The 18,291-nt window shown below is 45.9% G+C and overlaps 1 protein-coding gene across 10 annotated transcripts in view; it reads right to left on the reverse strand.

Annotated features, from left to right (window-relative positions):
• PPP2R5C (protein phosphatase 2 regulatory subunit B'gamma) overlaps positions 1–18,291 on the reverse strand; it is a 128,366-nt gene that overhangs the window by 76,077 nt on the left and 33,998 nt on the right. For 2 of the 10 annotated variants that reach the window (XM_084793493.1, XM_084793496.1), the window contains exon 1: positions 11,878–12,091. The exons of 7 other annotated variants lie outside the window; for them this stretch is intronic. In XM_084793493.1, the coding sequence (XP_084649619.1) occupies positions 11,878–11,971 (94 nt within the window). In that variant the 5' untranslated portion in view covers positions 11,972–12,091. Of the gene's footprint in view, positions 1–11,877; positions 12,092–18,291 lie in introns of those variants that run through there. One more of the 10 variants, XM_084793488.1, reaches the window with a different exon arrangement.

The raw sequence follows: 18,291 nt of genomic DNA on the forward strand, positions 1-18,291 counted from the left end.
GTTCTGTATCCATTAATAAAAACACTGTGTGAGTGCATACATGTGCGAGTGTGTGTGGAGGGGTGTACACATGTGTGTAGCGGAAAGAAGACAGAGGACACTGGTGTCCTGCTCCACACTCTGTATCTTCCTCCTTTTAGACAGGTTCTCACCGACCCTGAAATCCAGCTTGCAGCAGGACAGCCCCAGCAATCCTCTTCTCTCCTGGCCTCCGCCTGCCCCACAGCATGAGGGCGACAGCCATATGCACATGGGTACCCCAGCTCTTACATGAGCGCTGGATCTGAACTCAAGACAGTATGACGGAGAGGTACAAATATTCTTACCTACTGCGCTGTCTGTCCAGAGTTCCAAACACCCCTTTTTGCACAGTGTCATTTGTGATTTTATTGTGATGAAAACACATTTGAGGCAGATGTAGTGGCACTTGCTTCTAACCCTGCATCTGGAGGCTGCTGCTGAAGTGCGCTGTACGGGGGGCAGTGGGACTACACAGTGAGGCTCTGACTCAAGAATGCCCAGCACAAACAAAACATTTATCTGAACATATGAGACCCTGAAGAAAGCGCTCCCTCCTGGCTGGCATCTCCAGCACGACAGAAGGACTCTGCCGAGTCTCACCGGTTTCTCATCGCCAAGGGTGTAACTCTGGAAGTTCAAAGTCCCTTTCTTTCATCTCCCATGAGAATAAGGAATCTGATCAAACGCATTTCTAAACAGAACATGGTTGCAGACTCAGGAAGGTAGAGACTTAAGCCAGACCCTGTAAATGACAGGCAGCCCCTCTGCCTCCATCTGACAGCTCTGAATCCTGGTCAGTGTCATCTGAGAAGCCAGGAAAGGTTGTGACTGGTGAGCAGGGTCACTCAGTGAGTGTGACCTAACTTTTTTTTTTTTTTGAGCCAGGGTTTCTCTGTGTTAGCCCTGGCTGTCCTGTACTCACCTTGTAGATCAGGCTGGCCTCGAACTCACAGCTGCCTCTGCCTCCCAAGTGTGGGTATTAAAGGCATGGGTCACCACGCCCCACCTGACCTAACATTTTAAAGTTAAAGTAAGATGCCCTTCAAAAGATCAGGGATGGTCTCAAGAGTAAAATGTTTACTGAGGTTCAGGTCTGAAGAACTAGGAACTGGAAGGCTGGATCTCCAGGTTGTGGGGAGGGAGACAGGGCTCCAACCAGAAGCCAGACCAGGAGGGGCTGCTCTGCCTTGTCATGTCTGACACCTGCAAAACGTCTGCAGGGCATGAAGCAGGCTGTCTCCAGGGACAACCCTGGCCAGGTGGCAGATGCCACACACTTGCCTCCTCCCCCAAATGCTTATTTCGTCAAAATTTTTTAAACCAAATTTATAGAAAGGCATGGGAGACTGAACCCAGTGTTTATGCTCTGTATGCATAAATAGTGCAAGGTGGGATTAGGAAATGTGACAATATCTCTGAGCATCACCTATTAAAAACCTGCAAAAATAAATCTGTTTTTCAAATTCCTTTCATCTTATTTTTCCCTTTAATAACTGAAGAAATAAAAATGACTAGAAACTTTCTGTGAATAAGCACACATTTACATTATTTGTGTGGATAGTAAACACATATACAAGACAAGGTCTGCAAGTGCACACAGCAAACTCCCAACAAGTGGCGAGCATTTGTCATGTAAATAGAGACAACGCAGAAGATATGGGTAAGGTCAGGTAGAGTCTTGGTTTTAGTTCTGATTAAGAAAAATTCGAGAAGCCGGCAGTGGTGGCACATGCCTGTAATCCCAGGGTGTGGGAGGCTGAGGACAGCTTGGTCTATAGAGTGAGTTCCAGGACTGCCAGGGATACACAGAGAAACCATGTCTCAAGGGGGGGGGGGGAGTAAAATGGCTGTATTCATATATGGATCAAATGAAAAGGATTTCAGCTTTTAAAAAAAGATAAAAGGAAACTAACCAAAGTGTGTGGGAGTTAGTGAGCCCTGGACATTAACTCTGCATGGCCTGCGAGCCCTCTTCCATGATTATGGGATTAACTGCCCAATTTACCAGCATTTTCTGTTTGGATTGTTGTATGGATCTGAGTTCGAAAACATGGCACACAGGCTCCGGGAAGCACAGGATTAGGCTCACTGCCAGTCCAGGCTAGAGGTTTCCTGGGGGAAGGTTTTCTGATGTTTGTGGTGTTGGACCCGCTTACTCAGTTATGGTGTCAGCTTCTACATGGGACCAAAAAGAGCGCTGACTAGGTAGGTCATGTCCAGATACAGGCTACAGAGGAGAATTTGTAAAATGTCACCCTCTCCTTCATATAGTTATTAATAGGCCTATTTCATGTCAGACCACACTTTTACTAAAATAAACTTATTTTTTAAAATGAGGGGAAACGGCATCACGCCACACTTCTGTGTGTGTGTTTGACAGCAGACTTAACAGAAGGCAGGCAGGTCTGCATGGTTGCTTCTGTATTCAACTTCCTGTGGTAAGTTGTTTTGGTTGAGGGGGTAGGGGAAGCTCTCTCACACACAGAGGCCAACTGAAACACACTTAATTGGAAAGGTGGCTACTTCGGGAGCCTAGCAATTCTAATGGTCTCTGATCCTACCCTAAACTTCAAGAGGTTATTTTACTGCTGCTGCTGTTTGATTGCCTCAGCCTCTATACCTGGCCAGTAAGTGCAACCTTCTTAAATACTGGCTGCAGTGTGGAATCTGAGGCCACAGTGAGGAGTTTTCAGCTACACAAAACCCCACTGGTGTGCAGTGCAGTCAATGGCCCCACCGCCAACATGCTTTGTGCTGTTGTTACTTGCTGGGCGGTTCCTAGAAGCACACTGGTGCACTGGCACAGACTTCCCACTGTACATGAATGATATCACCAATCCCAGCAGGAGAGACTTCCCTGGGAGCTGACATATTTACCATGGCAAACACAAATTTTCTAAAATCTATACTTGGTTTGAAAGCTGAAATTTTACCAGAGGCAAAAAATAGTGTCATGCCTGTTTCCTTTGAGCTGCTAGGCTCACTTCTTGGCTATCTGAGGAAACGGGCCAAATGTTCATGTCATAAACAGTGTGGCTTTTGTTATTTCAAGCGAAAATGATGGTTCTAGGAAAGTGGCTAGAGCGCTAAGCCTGCAACTCAATTCACCCAGAGGAGGCGTTTCCTCCGCAGAGCCAAAGCACCCCAGCATGCTGAATGCCTTTACGTGAGCTTGGCATTTCCTCACACACTTGAGCAGGTGTGTGTCAGAGCTGGGATCGTTTACAGCTAATAGTTCCATGCTTCATCAAGCTCACCAGGCGTGTGCACGGTGGCCACTAGCTGGCCACTGCTACCTTGTTCTGTGAAAGTAGCTGTTTACCCAACACTGTCTCAACATCAAGGCCAATGTCCCCACATTGGTCTTATGATGACAGCATTTAGACTCGCTGAAAGGGGCACCTACACTCTGAAACTCTGGGGTCCCTGGTGCGTGCGTGGGTTTCTCTGTAGACTACAGCCGTCACAGTCACTGGGTTCTGAGTAGGACTCTCAAGTGTGTTTGGCCTACACAGAGCTGGAAACCTCGTATTTGTAGCTGTGTGGGAACAGAAATCAGCTACGACAGACAGCTTCTCCCACCTCTTCTCTGAAGTCTACCTACAGTAAAGGGCCAGCAACGTTGCAAGGGTTAGGACTGTTCCCTAGAATGGAACATTATAGTTCACAGGGTTTTACAGGCTAAAACACCACAATTTAGAAACAGCGCTTATGAATAACACAACCAGCAGACAAAAAATTCAGCACAGGCTAAAAGCTGTCATATGGGAATGATAAAGAGACGGCGGAGTCCTAGCAGGTGGTAACATATCAAGCTCCGCTAAATACCACGATATTACAAATTAAAACAGTAAGACTTAATTAAGGTTACAACTGAGATCTCACTTAGTTCAAATACTACCTAATTTCACAGGCAAAAGATGAGAATATTGGAAGGGAAAACAGAATATAAGTACTTCCTAAATACACAAAACAGCACTAGCTAGTAGCACGTGCTAGTAGTCCCAGGTACTGGGGAGACTGAACTAGGAGGGCTTCTTGAGCCCAGGAGTTTCAGACTAGTCTGGGCAACATGGCAGTCCCATCTCAAATAAAGGGGGAAAAAATCAGTAACAACCATAAAGAGATCCATCCCTGAAGTCATAGCTAAACATCAGACAGCGACACTTACATCCAGAACCCAAGTGGGAAATGACTGTGTACGTATGTCAGACTGGTCACGGTCAGCACCACTAACTTCCAAACTCAGTGTCTTACGACCATTAATACTAAAACGGTTAAAAATGTAAGTTCGAGTTCTTAGTTTGTACTTGACAGAACTAAAAAGGCTGGATCAGGGGTTAGCACATGTTTCACAAAGGCCATGGAGGTGGCACCTGGGATCCCCCAGCAGACAACTGTATCTGCCTCACGGGGTACTGAAGGTGCGGCTTCATGGGGACACCACGGCAAGAGATAAAAAGGCATGGGAAGTGGAAAATGTACAGCCCTCAACTCAACTTCAAGGAGAGCAAACATACAGGTGCCCCAGCTCTAACTGTGGGTAGCTTCGGGGCTCTGGAAAGTACCACAGGTGCCCTACAAAAGGGGTCACCATGGTCACCACTGGCACTTGGAGAGTCTTTTTTTTTTTTTTTTTTTTTGGTTTTCTGAGACAGCGTTTCTCTATGTAGCCTTGGCTGTCCTGGACTCACTTTATAGACCAGGCTGGCCTCGAACTCACAGAGATCCACCTGCCTCTGCCTCCCGAGTGCTGGGATTAAAGGCGTGCGCCACCACGCCCAGCTCACTTGGAGAGTCTTACAACGGTTGCAGGCACCATTTTAAGCTATTGACACGCATTTACTTGCTTACCCCTTGAAAACACTGAAGAGGCAAATCAGATTATTATCCCTATTTCGAGGCACAGAGAAGGTCTCACATGCACGATATAACCAATGTTTTTGATTTACTTGTGTGTGGCACCAGACCCCACCTTACCCTGAAACTCAGGGGAAACCCTGGTTGTGTCTCCTCATGTCCTTTAAAGGCAGTTAGTTACTATATAAGATCAATAAGAATGCTGCCAATATCAAATCAAGCACAGGCCTCAAACTAGCACATGGGGAACATTGCAGGCACCACGAGACAGCACCAGGCAGTAGAAGGGGCCGACCGACAGCCACTGAGCACTCAGGGAGCAGTCCTATGCTGTGACAGGTCCCACACACCGCTGAAAGCACGGCTTTTCTAACAGCATTCAAACATGGAAACTGAAAGCCTATGTAGACGTGTCTGTCCTAGACCCCACTCTCTCTGTGTTAGTGGGCTACTTTAGACTCTCTCTGTGTTAGTGGGCTACTTTAGACTCTCTCTGTGTTAGTGGGCTACTTTAGACTCTCTCTGTGTTAGTGGGCTACTTTAGACTCTCTCTGTGTTAGTGGGCTACTTTGGACTCTCTCTGTGTTAGTGGGCTACTTTGGACTCTCTCTGTGTTAGTGGGCTACTTTAGACTCTCTCTGTGTTAGTGGGCTACTTTAGACTCTCTCTGTGTTAGTGGGCTACTTTGGACTCTCTCTGTGTTAGTGGGCTACTTTAGACTCTCTCTGTGTTAGTGGGCTACTTTAGACTCTCTCTGTGTTAGTGGGCTACTTTAGACTCTCTCTGTGTTAGTGGGCTACTTTAGACTCTCTCTGTGTTAGTGGGCTACTTTAGACTCTCTCTGTGTTAGTGGGCTACTTTAGACTCTCTCTGTGTTAGTGGGCTACTTTAGACTCTCTCTGTGTTAGTGGGCTACTTTAGACTCTCTCTGTGTTAGTGGGCTACTTTAGACTCTCTCTGTGTTAGTGGGCTACTTTAGACTCTCTCTGTGTTAGTGGGCTACTTTAGACTCTCTCTGTGTTAGTGGGCTACTTTAGACTCTCTCTGTGTTAGTGGGCTACTTTGGACTCTCTCTGTGTTAGTGGGCTACTTTAGACTCTCTCTGTGTTAGTGGGCTACTTTGGACTCACTGGCACCTTCACTATTTAAGTTGCTGAGATCCTGACACTTCACTGATACTCTCTCTGCATTCCCTGGAGGGAAGTTTCAAAATCCCATCTTTACTGCACCCAGAGAACCGAGCAGGACCACACAGCACCAGGGTCCCGCAGCACACACGGTGTTCCCCAACTGCCCCAATCCAGTCAGAATTCACCTACAGGCTTATGTCACAATGTAGCCCCATGCTGGTCTTGAACTTAGAAGCATCTCAGGCTAGTCTTGAACTTTGACCCTTGAGCTTAAGTCTTGCAGTGCCAGAATTACAGGTGCGCACCACCCAACACAGCCTGACTTTGTAGTTGTTTCTAGTAACATTTCCAATACATTTCTGTGTGTGTGTGTACATGTCAGCGGCAGAAGACATCTCAGGACTCATTCTCTGCTGCCGGCGTGCAGGTCCCTGACAGGAGCACAGATCATCAGGCTTAGGGTCCTCCCCTCTGAGCCCCTTGGTTTTGTAATTTTCCAAACAAGAAGCTGATCTACATTTACTCACTGCATTTAACCATTACACTTTAGCCTGTATTCTTGAACCAGAAGGATTTTTTGGCTTATGAATAATTCAAGGACCGAAAATAAAGCCATTCCTCTATCTGCTCATAGGGTGTAGTATCCTTGCTTGCTTCAGCAATGTCTTTTCAAAATTAAAATGGAAGGCTTTAAATTTTTTTTCAAAATTACGTGCATGCATGCACATGCAATGGCCTGTATGGGAAAGTCAGAGGACAGCCTGTGAGAGCTGGTTCTCCCTTTTTACCAAGTGAATCCCAGAAAATGAACTTGAATTATCAGGCTTGGTGGCAAGCTCCTTACCTGCTCAGCCATCTTTTGAGCCTGTCTGCTTTTCTGTTTTGTTTTGTTTTTTTTGAGGCAGGTTCTCTCTGTGTAGCCCTGGTGTCATGGACTCACTTTGTAAACCAGGCTGGCCTCAAACTCACAGTGATCCACCTGCCTCTGCCTCCCTGAGTACTGGGAGCCTGTCTGTTTTTTAGACATAGAATCTCTCCCTACCTTAACCTCCCAAGTGCTAGGAGTGCAGGTATGTCGCATCACCTATGGCTTAAGAAAAAGCTTTTTGGGGGCTGGAGAGACAGATCTGCTGTTAAGAACACTCTGACCTTGCAGAGAACTAGAACTTGGATCCCAGCATTAGTGTCTAGTGGCTCACATACCTACAAATCCAGCTCCAGGAGATCTGACGCCCTCTTGTGGCCTCCTTGGCTCCTGCACTCTCATATACACATACCCACACAGAAACATGCACACATATACATAATTTTAAAAATCTTTCTTTTAAATAACTTTGAGAAGAATATGCTAGTGAAATAAACTACCCCATTAACTTCTCTTCCTCTTTTTATTTTTTCAAGAGAAGGTCTCTCTGTGTCGTCCTGGCCAACCTGGACTCAGAGATCTACCTGCCTCTGCTTCCCAAATGCTGGAATTAAATGCATGGGTTACCACTGCCTAGCATCTATTATAATTTCCTAGTTAGGGCTAGATGCCACGAGAGACAGCGGGCTCCAGTGACCACAGGACACTAGTGATTTTGTGGAAATAATAAACAAACAACACCTGGCAGCCTGGTAATATTTTTCACACACCAAGACTGAGTGCTAGGCCCACAGAAAGCCTTACTTCCTCAGGTAAGAAAAGACTGCTGCTCCCAGACTTCATAAGACAGTACTGTGTCAGGTAACAGTGAGACTCGAGGGCCGCACGAGTGCTCTCCTCACCTCGCAATTCTGTGACAGGAGCTGTGCTGAGCTCTGACTGTCTTAGACTCACTGCATTCCAGTGGTGCTGCAGAAGGTGCTCCCTTTCTCTCCAGGAAAAAAAAAAAAAAAAAAAAAAAAAGAACAAGAATAAGAATAATACTGTCTTTCAGCACTGAAGGACTCAAAAGGAAAGGTGGGACAGGTGGATGTGGCCTTGGTCCTGAAACTAACATGTGCAGCCAATACTATTTTTGCCTCTGGGACACACACCTGAGGCAGTGGCCACATACTAGGCCCTCAGGCTGGGTGATCCTGAGGTTGAGACATACCAGAATACATGCTCACCAGCAGGCAGGAGCACTGAGGAAGTGAGTGAGTGCTCCTTGGGCCTGCAGAGTACTGTAGGGCAAACACAGAATAACCATGTAGGTTGAGGGAGCAAAGCTGGCGCACTCCAGCCATGGCTCCAACTTGCCACTGATTCTCTTCCTAGGTCCAAACACCGCCCCTCCCCTCCCAGGTCACCGTACCAGGTCCTCACATAGCCCCAGCTGTTCTCAGTTCACTGTGTAGCCCTGGACGTCTGCTACTCCTGTCTCCACTCTACAGTGCTGGAACCCCAGGCCTTGTGGGTGCCAGGCAACCACTCCTCCAACTGAGCAAATTCCCATTTTTTTCCCTTTCATCCTTCTACATGATTATCATATCTCAATGGGGAAAAAAAATCAGGAAATGGTTTTACTGTAAGGCAAACCCCACACAGGTAGCCTTCTCTCCAGGTCTAAGGGCAGAGCTAATTAGTGCAGAGGTGTGTAGTCTTCACAAACACCCCTCCCAGGAGGCCGTCTGTTGTTCTAGTTACCCTCCACAAAAAACTTCCCATGCGGCACCAGCACAGGGAGGCTGCCCAGGTCATTCCTACACTCTGCCCAGAGCTGTGGCCACACAGAGGGTAGGTGACAGACTACTCAAGAAGTCAACCCCAGGCAGCTAGAGAAGGAATCCTTACTTTACTCTTTGCAGAGTCTCACCCGGGCAGCTTGCCTTCCTTGTTGGGAGAATGTGGGTAACAGTGGATCCTGTTCTCACTGGTGCTCACAACACATGTCTCAGCTGTGTCCTGATGCAGTCACCCACCCACACTGCGCAGTCACTGTCAGCACATCATCTGATTGTTGTGCTGGGAGATGGAGGCGACCAGTCAACTTTTCCACTTGCTTCCTGTATGTTTTTTTTCCCCCTAAGTTCTTATTGCAAAGTGAACGCCAACCAACCCATGCCCTAGCAAGTACTTGGGAGACAGCATGGTTCCCTTCATTAGGTCCTCACGTCACAGGAGAAAGAGGCTACCATAAAAAGACCTGTCCGCTCTCCAGCTTTCCCCATGTCCAGGAAGTTTACTGGCCTCTTCATTTACCTATGTGGATGCTTTTGCCCAGGGCCAAAAATATTTACAGTGTGGACTCCACTTGAAAAAGTGCCAATTACAGACCAGATCTTTGCTGCCCAACTTGACCACTCTGGCTGACACTTATCTAAAATAAAGAATTTGGTTTATCAGCTGTACATTTTCAGTGCTTGATGGTCTTTGTGGCCATAGGTTAGCATAGTGGACGTCACAGAGTGCAATCCCATCCCGGTATACTGTTCTCTTGGATAGTGAGGCAAGGGCAGGATCTAAGTCACAGAGCTAAATTTACAGCCATCCACCCTCCCTTGAAAGCAGTCGGGGTGACACCAGGCCAGACTTATCTCCTTTTCACATTTGAACTTTTAGGATGGAGAATTTGGCACATTAATCACTATCAATATCATCGCTAGCTACCAAACTAACCACGATTGGAAATCAGATAGGCAGTTGTGTTCGCTAGTTTACTTGACTGACTGCCCACTCCAGTGCAGCTCCCCCAGATGAGGCAGGCCACTGCATCCTATGTTCCGGGCTAGGATCAGCCTGCTGCGAGGTATTGACAAACACAAGGTATAAAATGAGTGAGCCATGAACTCTGGGTATACAACTATCATGCAGAAAGGGGCCTGCTGAACTGAACGGATGACAAGCCACTGGGGGGAAACAGTGGTCCTCTTACAAGATAGTCTGCCAACAGCCACAACTTCTTTTAAAGTGATTTTTAAAGATTGCAAACAAAACAAAACAGCTTCCTAGATTTGGACACTAGTGCTGCCACTTAAGGGCTGTGTGATCTTGGGCAAGTATATTCCCTTTTGAGTAAAAAGACTCCAGTGCTTTAAGGGGAGGAGGGAGGGGGCACAGGCCCAGCCCTCTTCTGCCCTTCCTTCTCAGCACCTCAAGTCCCTATGCTCCCAAGGCTCCCTGCCCACAGGTGCTTCCTCGGGCCTCTTCCAGCAGGGCTCCCTTGGAGAAGGGGCTGTTAGTCATTTTAAATGACCTTCAGCATTGGGTCACACCACTGCTAGTGGGATGTTCGAGACAATGAATGATACATGTCTGCTTTAAGGAGGCTTTATGAGGAAACCAAGTGTTCTTTGAGATGTAAAATTAGGAGCTATTCCAGCTGTTTGCACTCCAAGCTGATTTTGGGTTGCTACAGGTTACCCTTTCTCTTTTCTGTTTATTTTTTGGAGACAGGTTTTCTCTTTGTAGCTTTGGCTGCACTGGACTTGCTTTGTAGACCAGGCTGGCCTTGAACTCCCAGAGATTCACTTGGGTGCACCACCACACCCGCTCAGGTTGCCCTTTCTGAAAACCTCAAGTCCCTTTCAGGATCAGGCACTTTACTACTTTCCTCAACAATGAGACACTGAAGGGCTAAGAGGGACACTCCACAACAGGCACGGTAAACTTTGGGACAGACAACAGGGCCCCTAAATTAATGACTCTAATTATAAAATATGAAACCAAATGATTCTCTTTCAGGACAAAATCATAATTTAAAGAAGAACTAGAATTACCAGGTGTCTACTAAGACCAGAGGCTCACGCAGCAGGGTTAGCTGGGGCTGGGGAGAGAGACGGCTCAGCCTTGGAGCACTTGCTGCTGTTGGAGAGGACCTGGCCTCGGCTCCTAGCGCTGCAGGTGGCTCAGAGCCATCCACAATGCCAGTTCTGGAGAATCTGATTCCTTCTTCTGGCCTCTGTGGGCACCAGGCACACAAGCGGTGCACAGACACATGAAGGCAAAAATACATACACATAAAAGAAAACTTTAAAAAAAAATTTTTTTTTAATGCTACCTATAAGGGACCTTAAATGTACTAATCCAAGCCAGTTACTGCTAATGAGCCAATGGTCAAAATTAACATACAAATAGCTGCCTGGGTCCCGCTGCTAAGCACCTGCAGTTCCTGTAACCACCCGTGGCTTCTTCCTGGCTGCCTTACTTTAGCCACCAAGGAAACCAGTTTCCACAGCATCTCAAGATGGGGGGAGAAAAAGCTGCACATTTGCTTCCAGCAGGCTGGGCACTCCTGTGACCTATATATGCAGGGAAAACTTGTTGCCCTTTTAAATCTTAACAAAGCCTTTGTAAATGCGAAGTATTTCCTAAAACTGCACTAAAGCTGAGAGCTAACCTTTAACAATCGGAACCCCAGCAGATCTCAGTTCCCTCAGACTGCACAGCTAGAGTACACATCTTCCAAAAGGAAGTTCTCTTCGATCACTTCTACACATTCTCCGCCTGCAATTCGTCCTTAATTCAGAGCTGTGTCCGCAGCAAAACCCTTGTAGTATTAAACAACCCCGACACCAAGGTAACACAAACTCTGGGAGAGGACAACTTGGCCAGGGCCGCCTGGCCCGCCTCTCCTTCCTTCCCCCACCCAAGACCTTCCCCGGGCAGTGACTTCACATCCTTTGACATCAGCACAGCCTCGAAAGGGGGATGGGAGAGCAGGCAGAAAGCAGAAAAACCAGCTTTGAACTCTGCGTGCAAGGCCTCCTGAGCCTCGGGCCTTGTAAGTAATGTGTAAAATGCCCACCGATCGGCACTGACACCCCAGCCTGACTGTGTGCAGTCCCGCCAACGTGGAGGGGATTTGCTGGTTAGGCTTCCTGCTTTTCCTATCCAAAGCACAATAGCCATTTATTAACTACCCACGGAAGGTTCCGGTCAGCAGAATACACAATAACTCACCTCGAATGTGGAGAAGGGCCACGGGCTGGAAAGGCCCGTTGGAGCTGGCCGCATCCACCACCATCCCGCTGCCCGCCTTATTACATGTCAACATCTAGGCTCCAGCGGGAAGGGCGCTGTACTCCTTAAGGCAAGAAACCAGCCTCCATTTTAGTTTAAAAAAAAAAAAGACAAACTGAAGCTCTCTGCAGCTGGAGGGAACTGGCTGCTTCGTGATGTCAGTGGGCATGGAGCTCGCTGATTGGCCAGAAGCTGCAACTTAAAATGACACTGGAAAAAAAAGCCTGCAAAGGGAAAGAGCCTTCTCTCTGGCTGTCAGTGTGTGCACTACAAGCCTGGGCATTTCCGGCTTTCTGCAACGTTTGCCTCTCACTAACTTTTAGGTAAGAATCCCAGCTCTCAGGGGATATCACCAGGGCCCACAACACCCCAGCTAGTGAGCAAACGGCTCTGAGAGCAACCAGAAAACAGAAGCATATCCACGCTCATTCTCTATGCTTCTCCCGGTTCCCACACTGGTTCCCCCAATGCAGGGGCACCTCATACCCACCTGTACTATACTTTCTACCTCCCAGCTCTTAGTTTATTCATTTAATAGTTTTTTTGTTTTATTTTATTTTATTTTTTTAAACACTAGGTTAGGATTGAACCTAGGGCCTGGTGCTAGGCAAACCCTCTGCCACTAAGTTCTACCTCCAGTCCGAGTACTTATTTGAGGAGCATTCTGGTAGCATTCTGGCAACCCAGTTTTAAAAAAGAAAATGGTTATTTAATTACTACAAGACTCCGATACATCAGTGCTCAGACTCCTCACTACCAAAAGGGCAACCAAGTGATTTATAATCAGGACACAGGTTTCTTTCTTAGACCTAGTTTTCACCCTCAACCCCAGAAAAATGAGGGTTAAAAGCTATGCAAGAGCTGTGTGTGGTGGCACAGGCCTTTAATTCCAGCACTAAGGGAGGCAGAGGCAGGCGGATCTCTGTGAGTTCGAGAGGCCAGCTTGGTCTATAGAGCAAGTCTAGGACACTTGGGCTACACAGGGAAACCCTGTCTGAAAACAAAAAACAAACAAACAAACAAACAAAAACCCAAAACCAAACAAACAAACTTCTATTGAAGTCAATAGCCAGGAGGTGCTACAAATGAATGTATGTTTACTCTATGGCTATGAAAAATTTTTAAAGGCATAGAATAGGGCAGACATTATTTTACATTTTATCTATCTATCTATCTATCTATCTATCTATCCATCCATCCACCTATCTATCTAGTTAGTGCGTGTGTGTACATGTCTACAACTCATAAGGAGGCCAGAGGAAGGACACCCTGCCAGGAAAACAGTTCTTTCCTCCACCATGCGGGTCCCAGGGATCAAACCTGGGTCTTCAGATTTGGTGGCAAGTACCTTTACCCACTCAACTGTCTGGTCCGCTCTTCCTTTATATTTTAAAAATGTTATGTTAGACTCGTTAAGGCTTGCTTTTAAAAAATTAAATATTAAGTTGTTTTACCATTCATTTGCTATACTACTATTCTTATCTTTTGTTTTGTTTTGTTTTGACTATTCATGTCTTTTTAAAAAATGCACAAAAACTACTCTCCGAAGAAAAACTGTTTGGAATTGGAACACCGTGAGATGTTGGTGAAAGGATTTTCTTATGAAAAGAAATGCTGTTGCTAGACCCAAAGGAAAGTAACTATGAGGAATATCTCTGGCAGAACTGAGAATGTCTTCACTTCATAGAAAAAAAAATCTGAAATTATGCTGTGCCATTTTGTTTATTTTGTGAATGAACAAACCCCTACAACTATTCAGGGTGATTATCAGATCCTCCCTCACCAGTAAGGACGAAGACGTTACCTCCTCAGGAGCTGAGTAGGGAAAAGAGTCTATTCCTATCTCATCCCTTCTGTGCCAAAGATGCTCAGCAGACAACAATGGCAGTGATGACCTCGCAGGGCCGGGGATAGACCTGGGGCCTCAGGTAGCCAGGCAAGCGATCTGCCGCGGAGTCAGTTACACCTCAGCCCTAACACACTATCTCTCAGCAGTCCACCAGATGGTGTTCTCTACATCTGCATGCACAGGAGCTGCCTGTGCTCTGACAGAAAGGTGATGTAAATGAGATGCTGCCTGCCCACTTTCTCCAGGAGTTTCTCAACTGACCTCATCCCTACCACCTCCCCACCCCCACTTTGTCTGACAGGAGTGGATATCCTCCTGCCCCAAGCAGGCAGTGCTGGACCAGGCAGTCTGAGGGCAAGGCTCACTTGCCTCAACATTATTTCCTCACTCAAGATGTCAGATGCACTCAGACATAAACAGCTAAGGGGCCCACAGGAGCTAAGTAAGAGTCCATGCAAACAGTTCTTGTCCTCTGCCTGCCAATAACTTACTACTTCCTATGAGGTGAGGTGGGGGATGCATGTACCCCAGGGCTGTGCTGATGAGCTGGAATACAGAAACACAGGGAGCTGTATATAACATAGGCAGGCTTAAAGGCAAAGGGAAGAAAGATACTTTTTGATGTATTTTTCCTAATGATCTTAGATCAAAGGATTTCAAGCTTTATTAGTGATTTCTCCCATACTCTTGGAAACCTTATGCATATAAAGAAGCTCTTTAAAGAATTCTAAGACTATAATCTGGAAATCACTAATGAAAAAACATACTGCAGCTGGGCATAAGGGGCACCACACTGTTAGTCATCAGTGGGGCAGGGGGAGTTCAGGACACACTAGACTACACAGCAAGACTCTATAAAAAGAGAAAAAGAACCTCCCCAAACTCCTGAACCTCTAAAAACATAAACAAACAAGAGAAGAGGAGGAGGAAGATGAAGAAGAGGAGGAGGAGGAAGAGGAGGAGGAGAAACAACCAACCTAACAGACAGAAGATGCGCTCAGGAGCTGGAGGTGCTGGTAACTAAAGGTACTTGAGTCAGTGTTCGATTCAATGACTTCAGTTCTTTTCCACTCAAAACCCAGGTGGGCCTCTTTATTTTTCAAGGTAAATGACAGAATGAGGACTATTCTGAAGAGAGAGCTTGTGCCACCAACCATAAAGCCAACAGATTAATGAGAGTGTGATCAGGCATATATCAGAGGAAGATCAAGGGACAGGAGCAGCGGCCCAAAACCAACAATCGCACTCAGCCAACGAAGAATAAACCACGCGGGTGGAACGGAGAGAACCATACAAACAGCTGGCTCTTTAGAAGCTCGGAGACAGCAACCAACTGAAAAACAGCAAAATCAACTCAAGTATTTTCCTCACACCAAAATAAATCTGGGACAAGCTAGACAAGCAAACGCAAAACAAGTCACAATGACTCCAACCCCACACGTTCAGAGAAGAGAAAGAAATATCACCCCTACAGCCAGAAAAGAAGAGAAGCACTGACGGGTGGACACGGCTCAAGTCTGAAGCCAGTTGCTTTGTATGTTTCACAACAGTTTTGATGTTTTGTTTTGTTTTTTTGAGACAGGGTTTCTCTGTGTAGCCCTGGCTGTCTTGGACTCACTTTGTAGAACAGGTTGGCCTTGAACTCAAGAGATTCACCTTCTTCTGCTTGTCCCCATCCTGCTCAAAAGAATTTATTAAAAAACAAAACAAAATAAAAATGGGGGATGGGGCCGGGTGTGGTGGCGCACGCCTTTAATCCCAGCACTTGGGAGACAGAGGCAGGTGGATCTCGGTGAGTTCGAGACCAGCCTGGTCTACAAAGTGAGTCCAGGACAGCTAAGGCCACACAGAGAAACCCTGTCTTGAAAAGAAAAAAAAAAGAAAAAAAAAAAAAAAAACGGGGGATGGAGAGAAGACTCAGAGGTTAAGAGCACTGGCTGAAGTTGGGCATGGTGGTGCACACCTTTAATCCCAGCACTCTGGAGGCCGAGGCAGGCAGATCACTGTGAGTTTGAGGCCAGCCTGGTTTACAAAGTAAGTCTAGGAGAGGCAACGCTACACAGAGAAACCCTGTCTCGAAAAACCAAAAGAAAAAAAGAAAGAAAGAAAAAAAGAAAAGAAAGAAAAGAGCACTGGCCGTTCTCCCAGAGGTCCTGAGTTTAACTCCCAACAACCACATGTAGCTCAAAACCATCTATAATGAGATCTGGTGCCCTCTTCTGGAGTGCAGGTGCACATGCAGGCAGAATACTGTATACAGAGTAAATTTTTTAAAAAATGGAAATATAGATTAATAAAATGTATTTTAAAAAAACAGTAATTCCTTAGGATTTAAATTCTCTAGTCCACATAAAAAGAACTATGAATGGTCAGTAACTGCACAACAAAGTATGTGTATCTATTGTTAACAATAATTTTTTCTTTTATATACATTGGTCTACACTTATTTAGTGCACACATGTCAAGGTACAAATATGAAAGACAGCTTAGAGCAGTTCTCTCTTCCCACCACGTGGGTCCCAGGGGACAGGACCCAGGTTGGCAGCAGCACCTTTACACTGAGCCGTCATCTCACCTGGCCAGCTCTAATGATTCAAAGGACAGTGAGGGAGCTTTGACAGCAGAGCTACAGACTGTGCTCAGCAGCTTAGGAAATGGTCTAGCAACAGGCACCAAGAGGCTTTCCTTAGTAATTTTATTTTAAGAATCCATTCTCGAAATATAATAATCACGAATGAAACAACTCATTCAGAACATATTTCTAAATTTTGCTGAAATCTGACATTACCAGGACATATATTACTACACTTACCTGGGTGTGTGTGCCCACACACGCCATGGCATGGATCAGAGTACCACCTGCAGGAAGCAGACCTTTCCTTCCACCAAGAGGGTGTGCCCAGGACAGAACTCAGACCCCCAGCTGCCCCGCCAGCCGTGCCTTAACCACTCCCAAGCGCACAGCTCCGTGGTCTAGATTCTTTGGCTGTGCACCCTCACGTGGAGCTGCAGTATTCCACTCTAAGTTCTACAAAATGCCTCGGTACTGGTTTACAGTGCTTGTACAATTTGCTTTTCCTACCAACAACACCAGCAACGTGTGTGTGTGTGTGTGCGTGTATGTGCCACACGTGCCTGTGTGATCTCGGTGTAATTTTCACTTGCACCATCAATGATTGGTGATGTCTGAGGTTGTATACACAGGCCTATGGGTCATTTGTATATACTTTGAGAAACGTCAACTTAACTCTTCTACATATTATTTATATGAAGTTGTTTTGTTCTTGCTCATGTGTAGGAGTTCCTCATATGGTCTAGATGTTACCTGTTATCAGGCAAGTGGTTTGCAAATATCTCCCTTTGCGCTGTAGCTTGTCTATTCTGCTGTGTACCCCTGCATATACTGAGCTTTTCAATTTGGATATCATCCAGTTTATCTAGTTTTTCTTTTATTATCCATACTTTTTAACATTGTGTCCAAAAATCCATTGCCTCATCTAATATCATAAACTCCCCACCCTTCAAAGAGCTTTTATACTTTTGCTTCACAGCACTTAAGGATTTTGACCTATTTTGAGTTCATTTCTGAATGTATGTGAGGCAGACTCCAACCTCACTCTTGCCTGTGGACTTCCAGTTGCCAGCACTTTCCCCTTGGAACTGGATTTACCCCTGGGTTTCTATTCTAGTCTACTGGCCTTGGGTGTTGTCATGGAAAAGCAGACCATCTTTGTTTACTGTAACTTTGCTGTCTTAACACCAAGATACCTAAGTACTCCAGCCCTTTTCTTCTTTTTCAAGACTTGGAATCTTGATCTTCCCAGTGGATTTTAAGATGAAGTTTTCTATTTCTAGATAAAACATCATCCATATTTTGGCAGGCACTGCTTACGTCTGTAGGTCATGAGTACAGCACTGGCCTCGTCACCACCCTAGTCTTCCAATCCAAGGGCACTGGCTGCCCTTCCTTCCCTTCAGTGCTGCCTTCTAGCTCATTTTGAGTGTCTTGGCATTTTCCTCAAGGAGTTTCTCAACTCCTTAAGTTTATTCCTAAGAAGTTTATTCTTAATCCAACACTTAGGAGGCAGAGGCAGCTGGATCTCTGTGGGTTTGAGGCCAGCCTGGTCTACAAAATGAGTCTAGGACAGGACAGCCAGGGCTATCACATAGAGAAACCCTGTCTTGGAAAAAAATAAGTTTATTCTTTGAGAACATGAAATTTTATTTATGATTCTAAGATACTGTAAACTACATTAATGTCAAAGAGACTGACATGGGTTGTAAAAGTTTACACACACACACACACACACACACACATGTATGTATGTATGTATGTATAAAAATTAGGAATATGAATAGAAAAGGCCATGTAATTTCTCAGTGTCCAAAAGGCCATTGAGGGGTGACACAGCTGCTCTTGAGAGAGTTCACTGTTTTCAGCACTGCTAAAGTAGTTGTATCATTTGCTCCAATGGGGCCGAAGGGAGAACATATTGATGAAGGGA

Source organism: Acomys minous, assembly GCF_964271855.1.
Source record: "Acomys minous genome assembly, chromosome: 8".
Lineage (NCBI taxonomy): Eukaryota > Metazoa > Chordata > Mammalia > Rodentia > Muridae > Acomys > Acomys minous.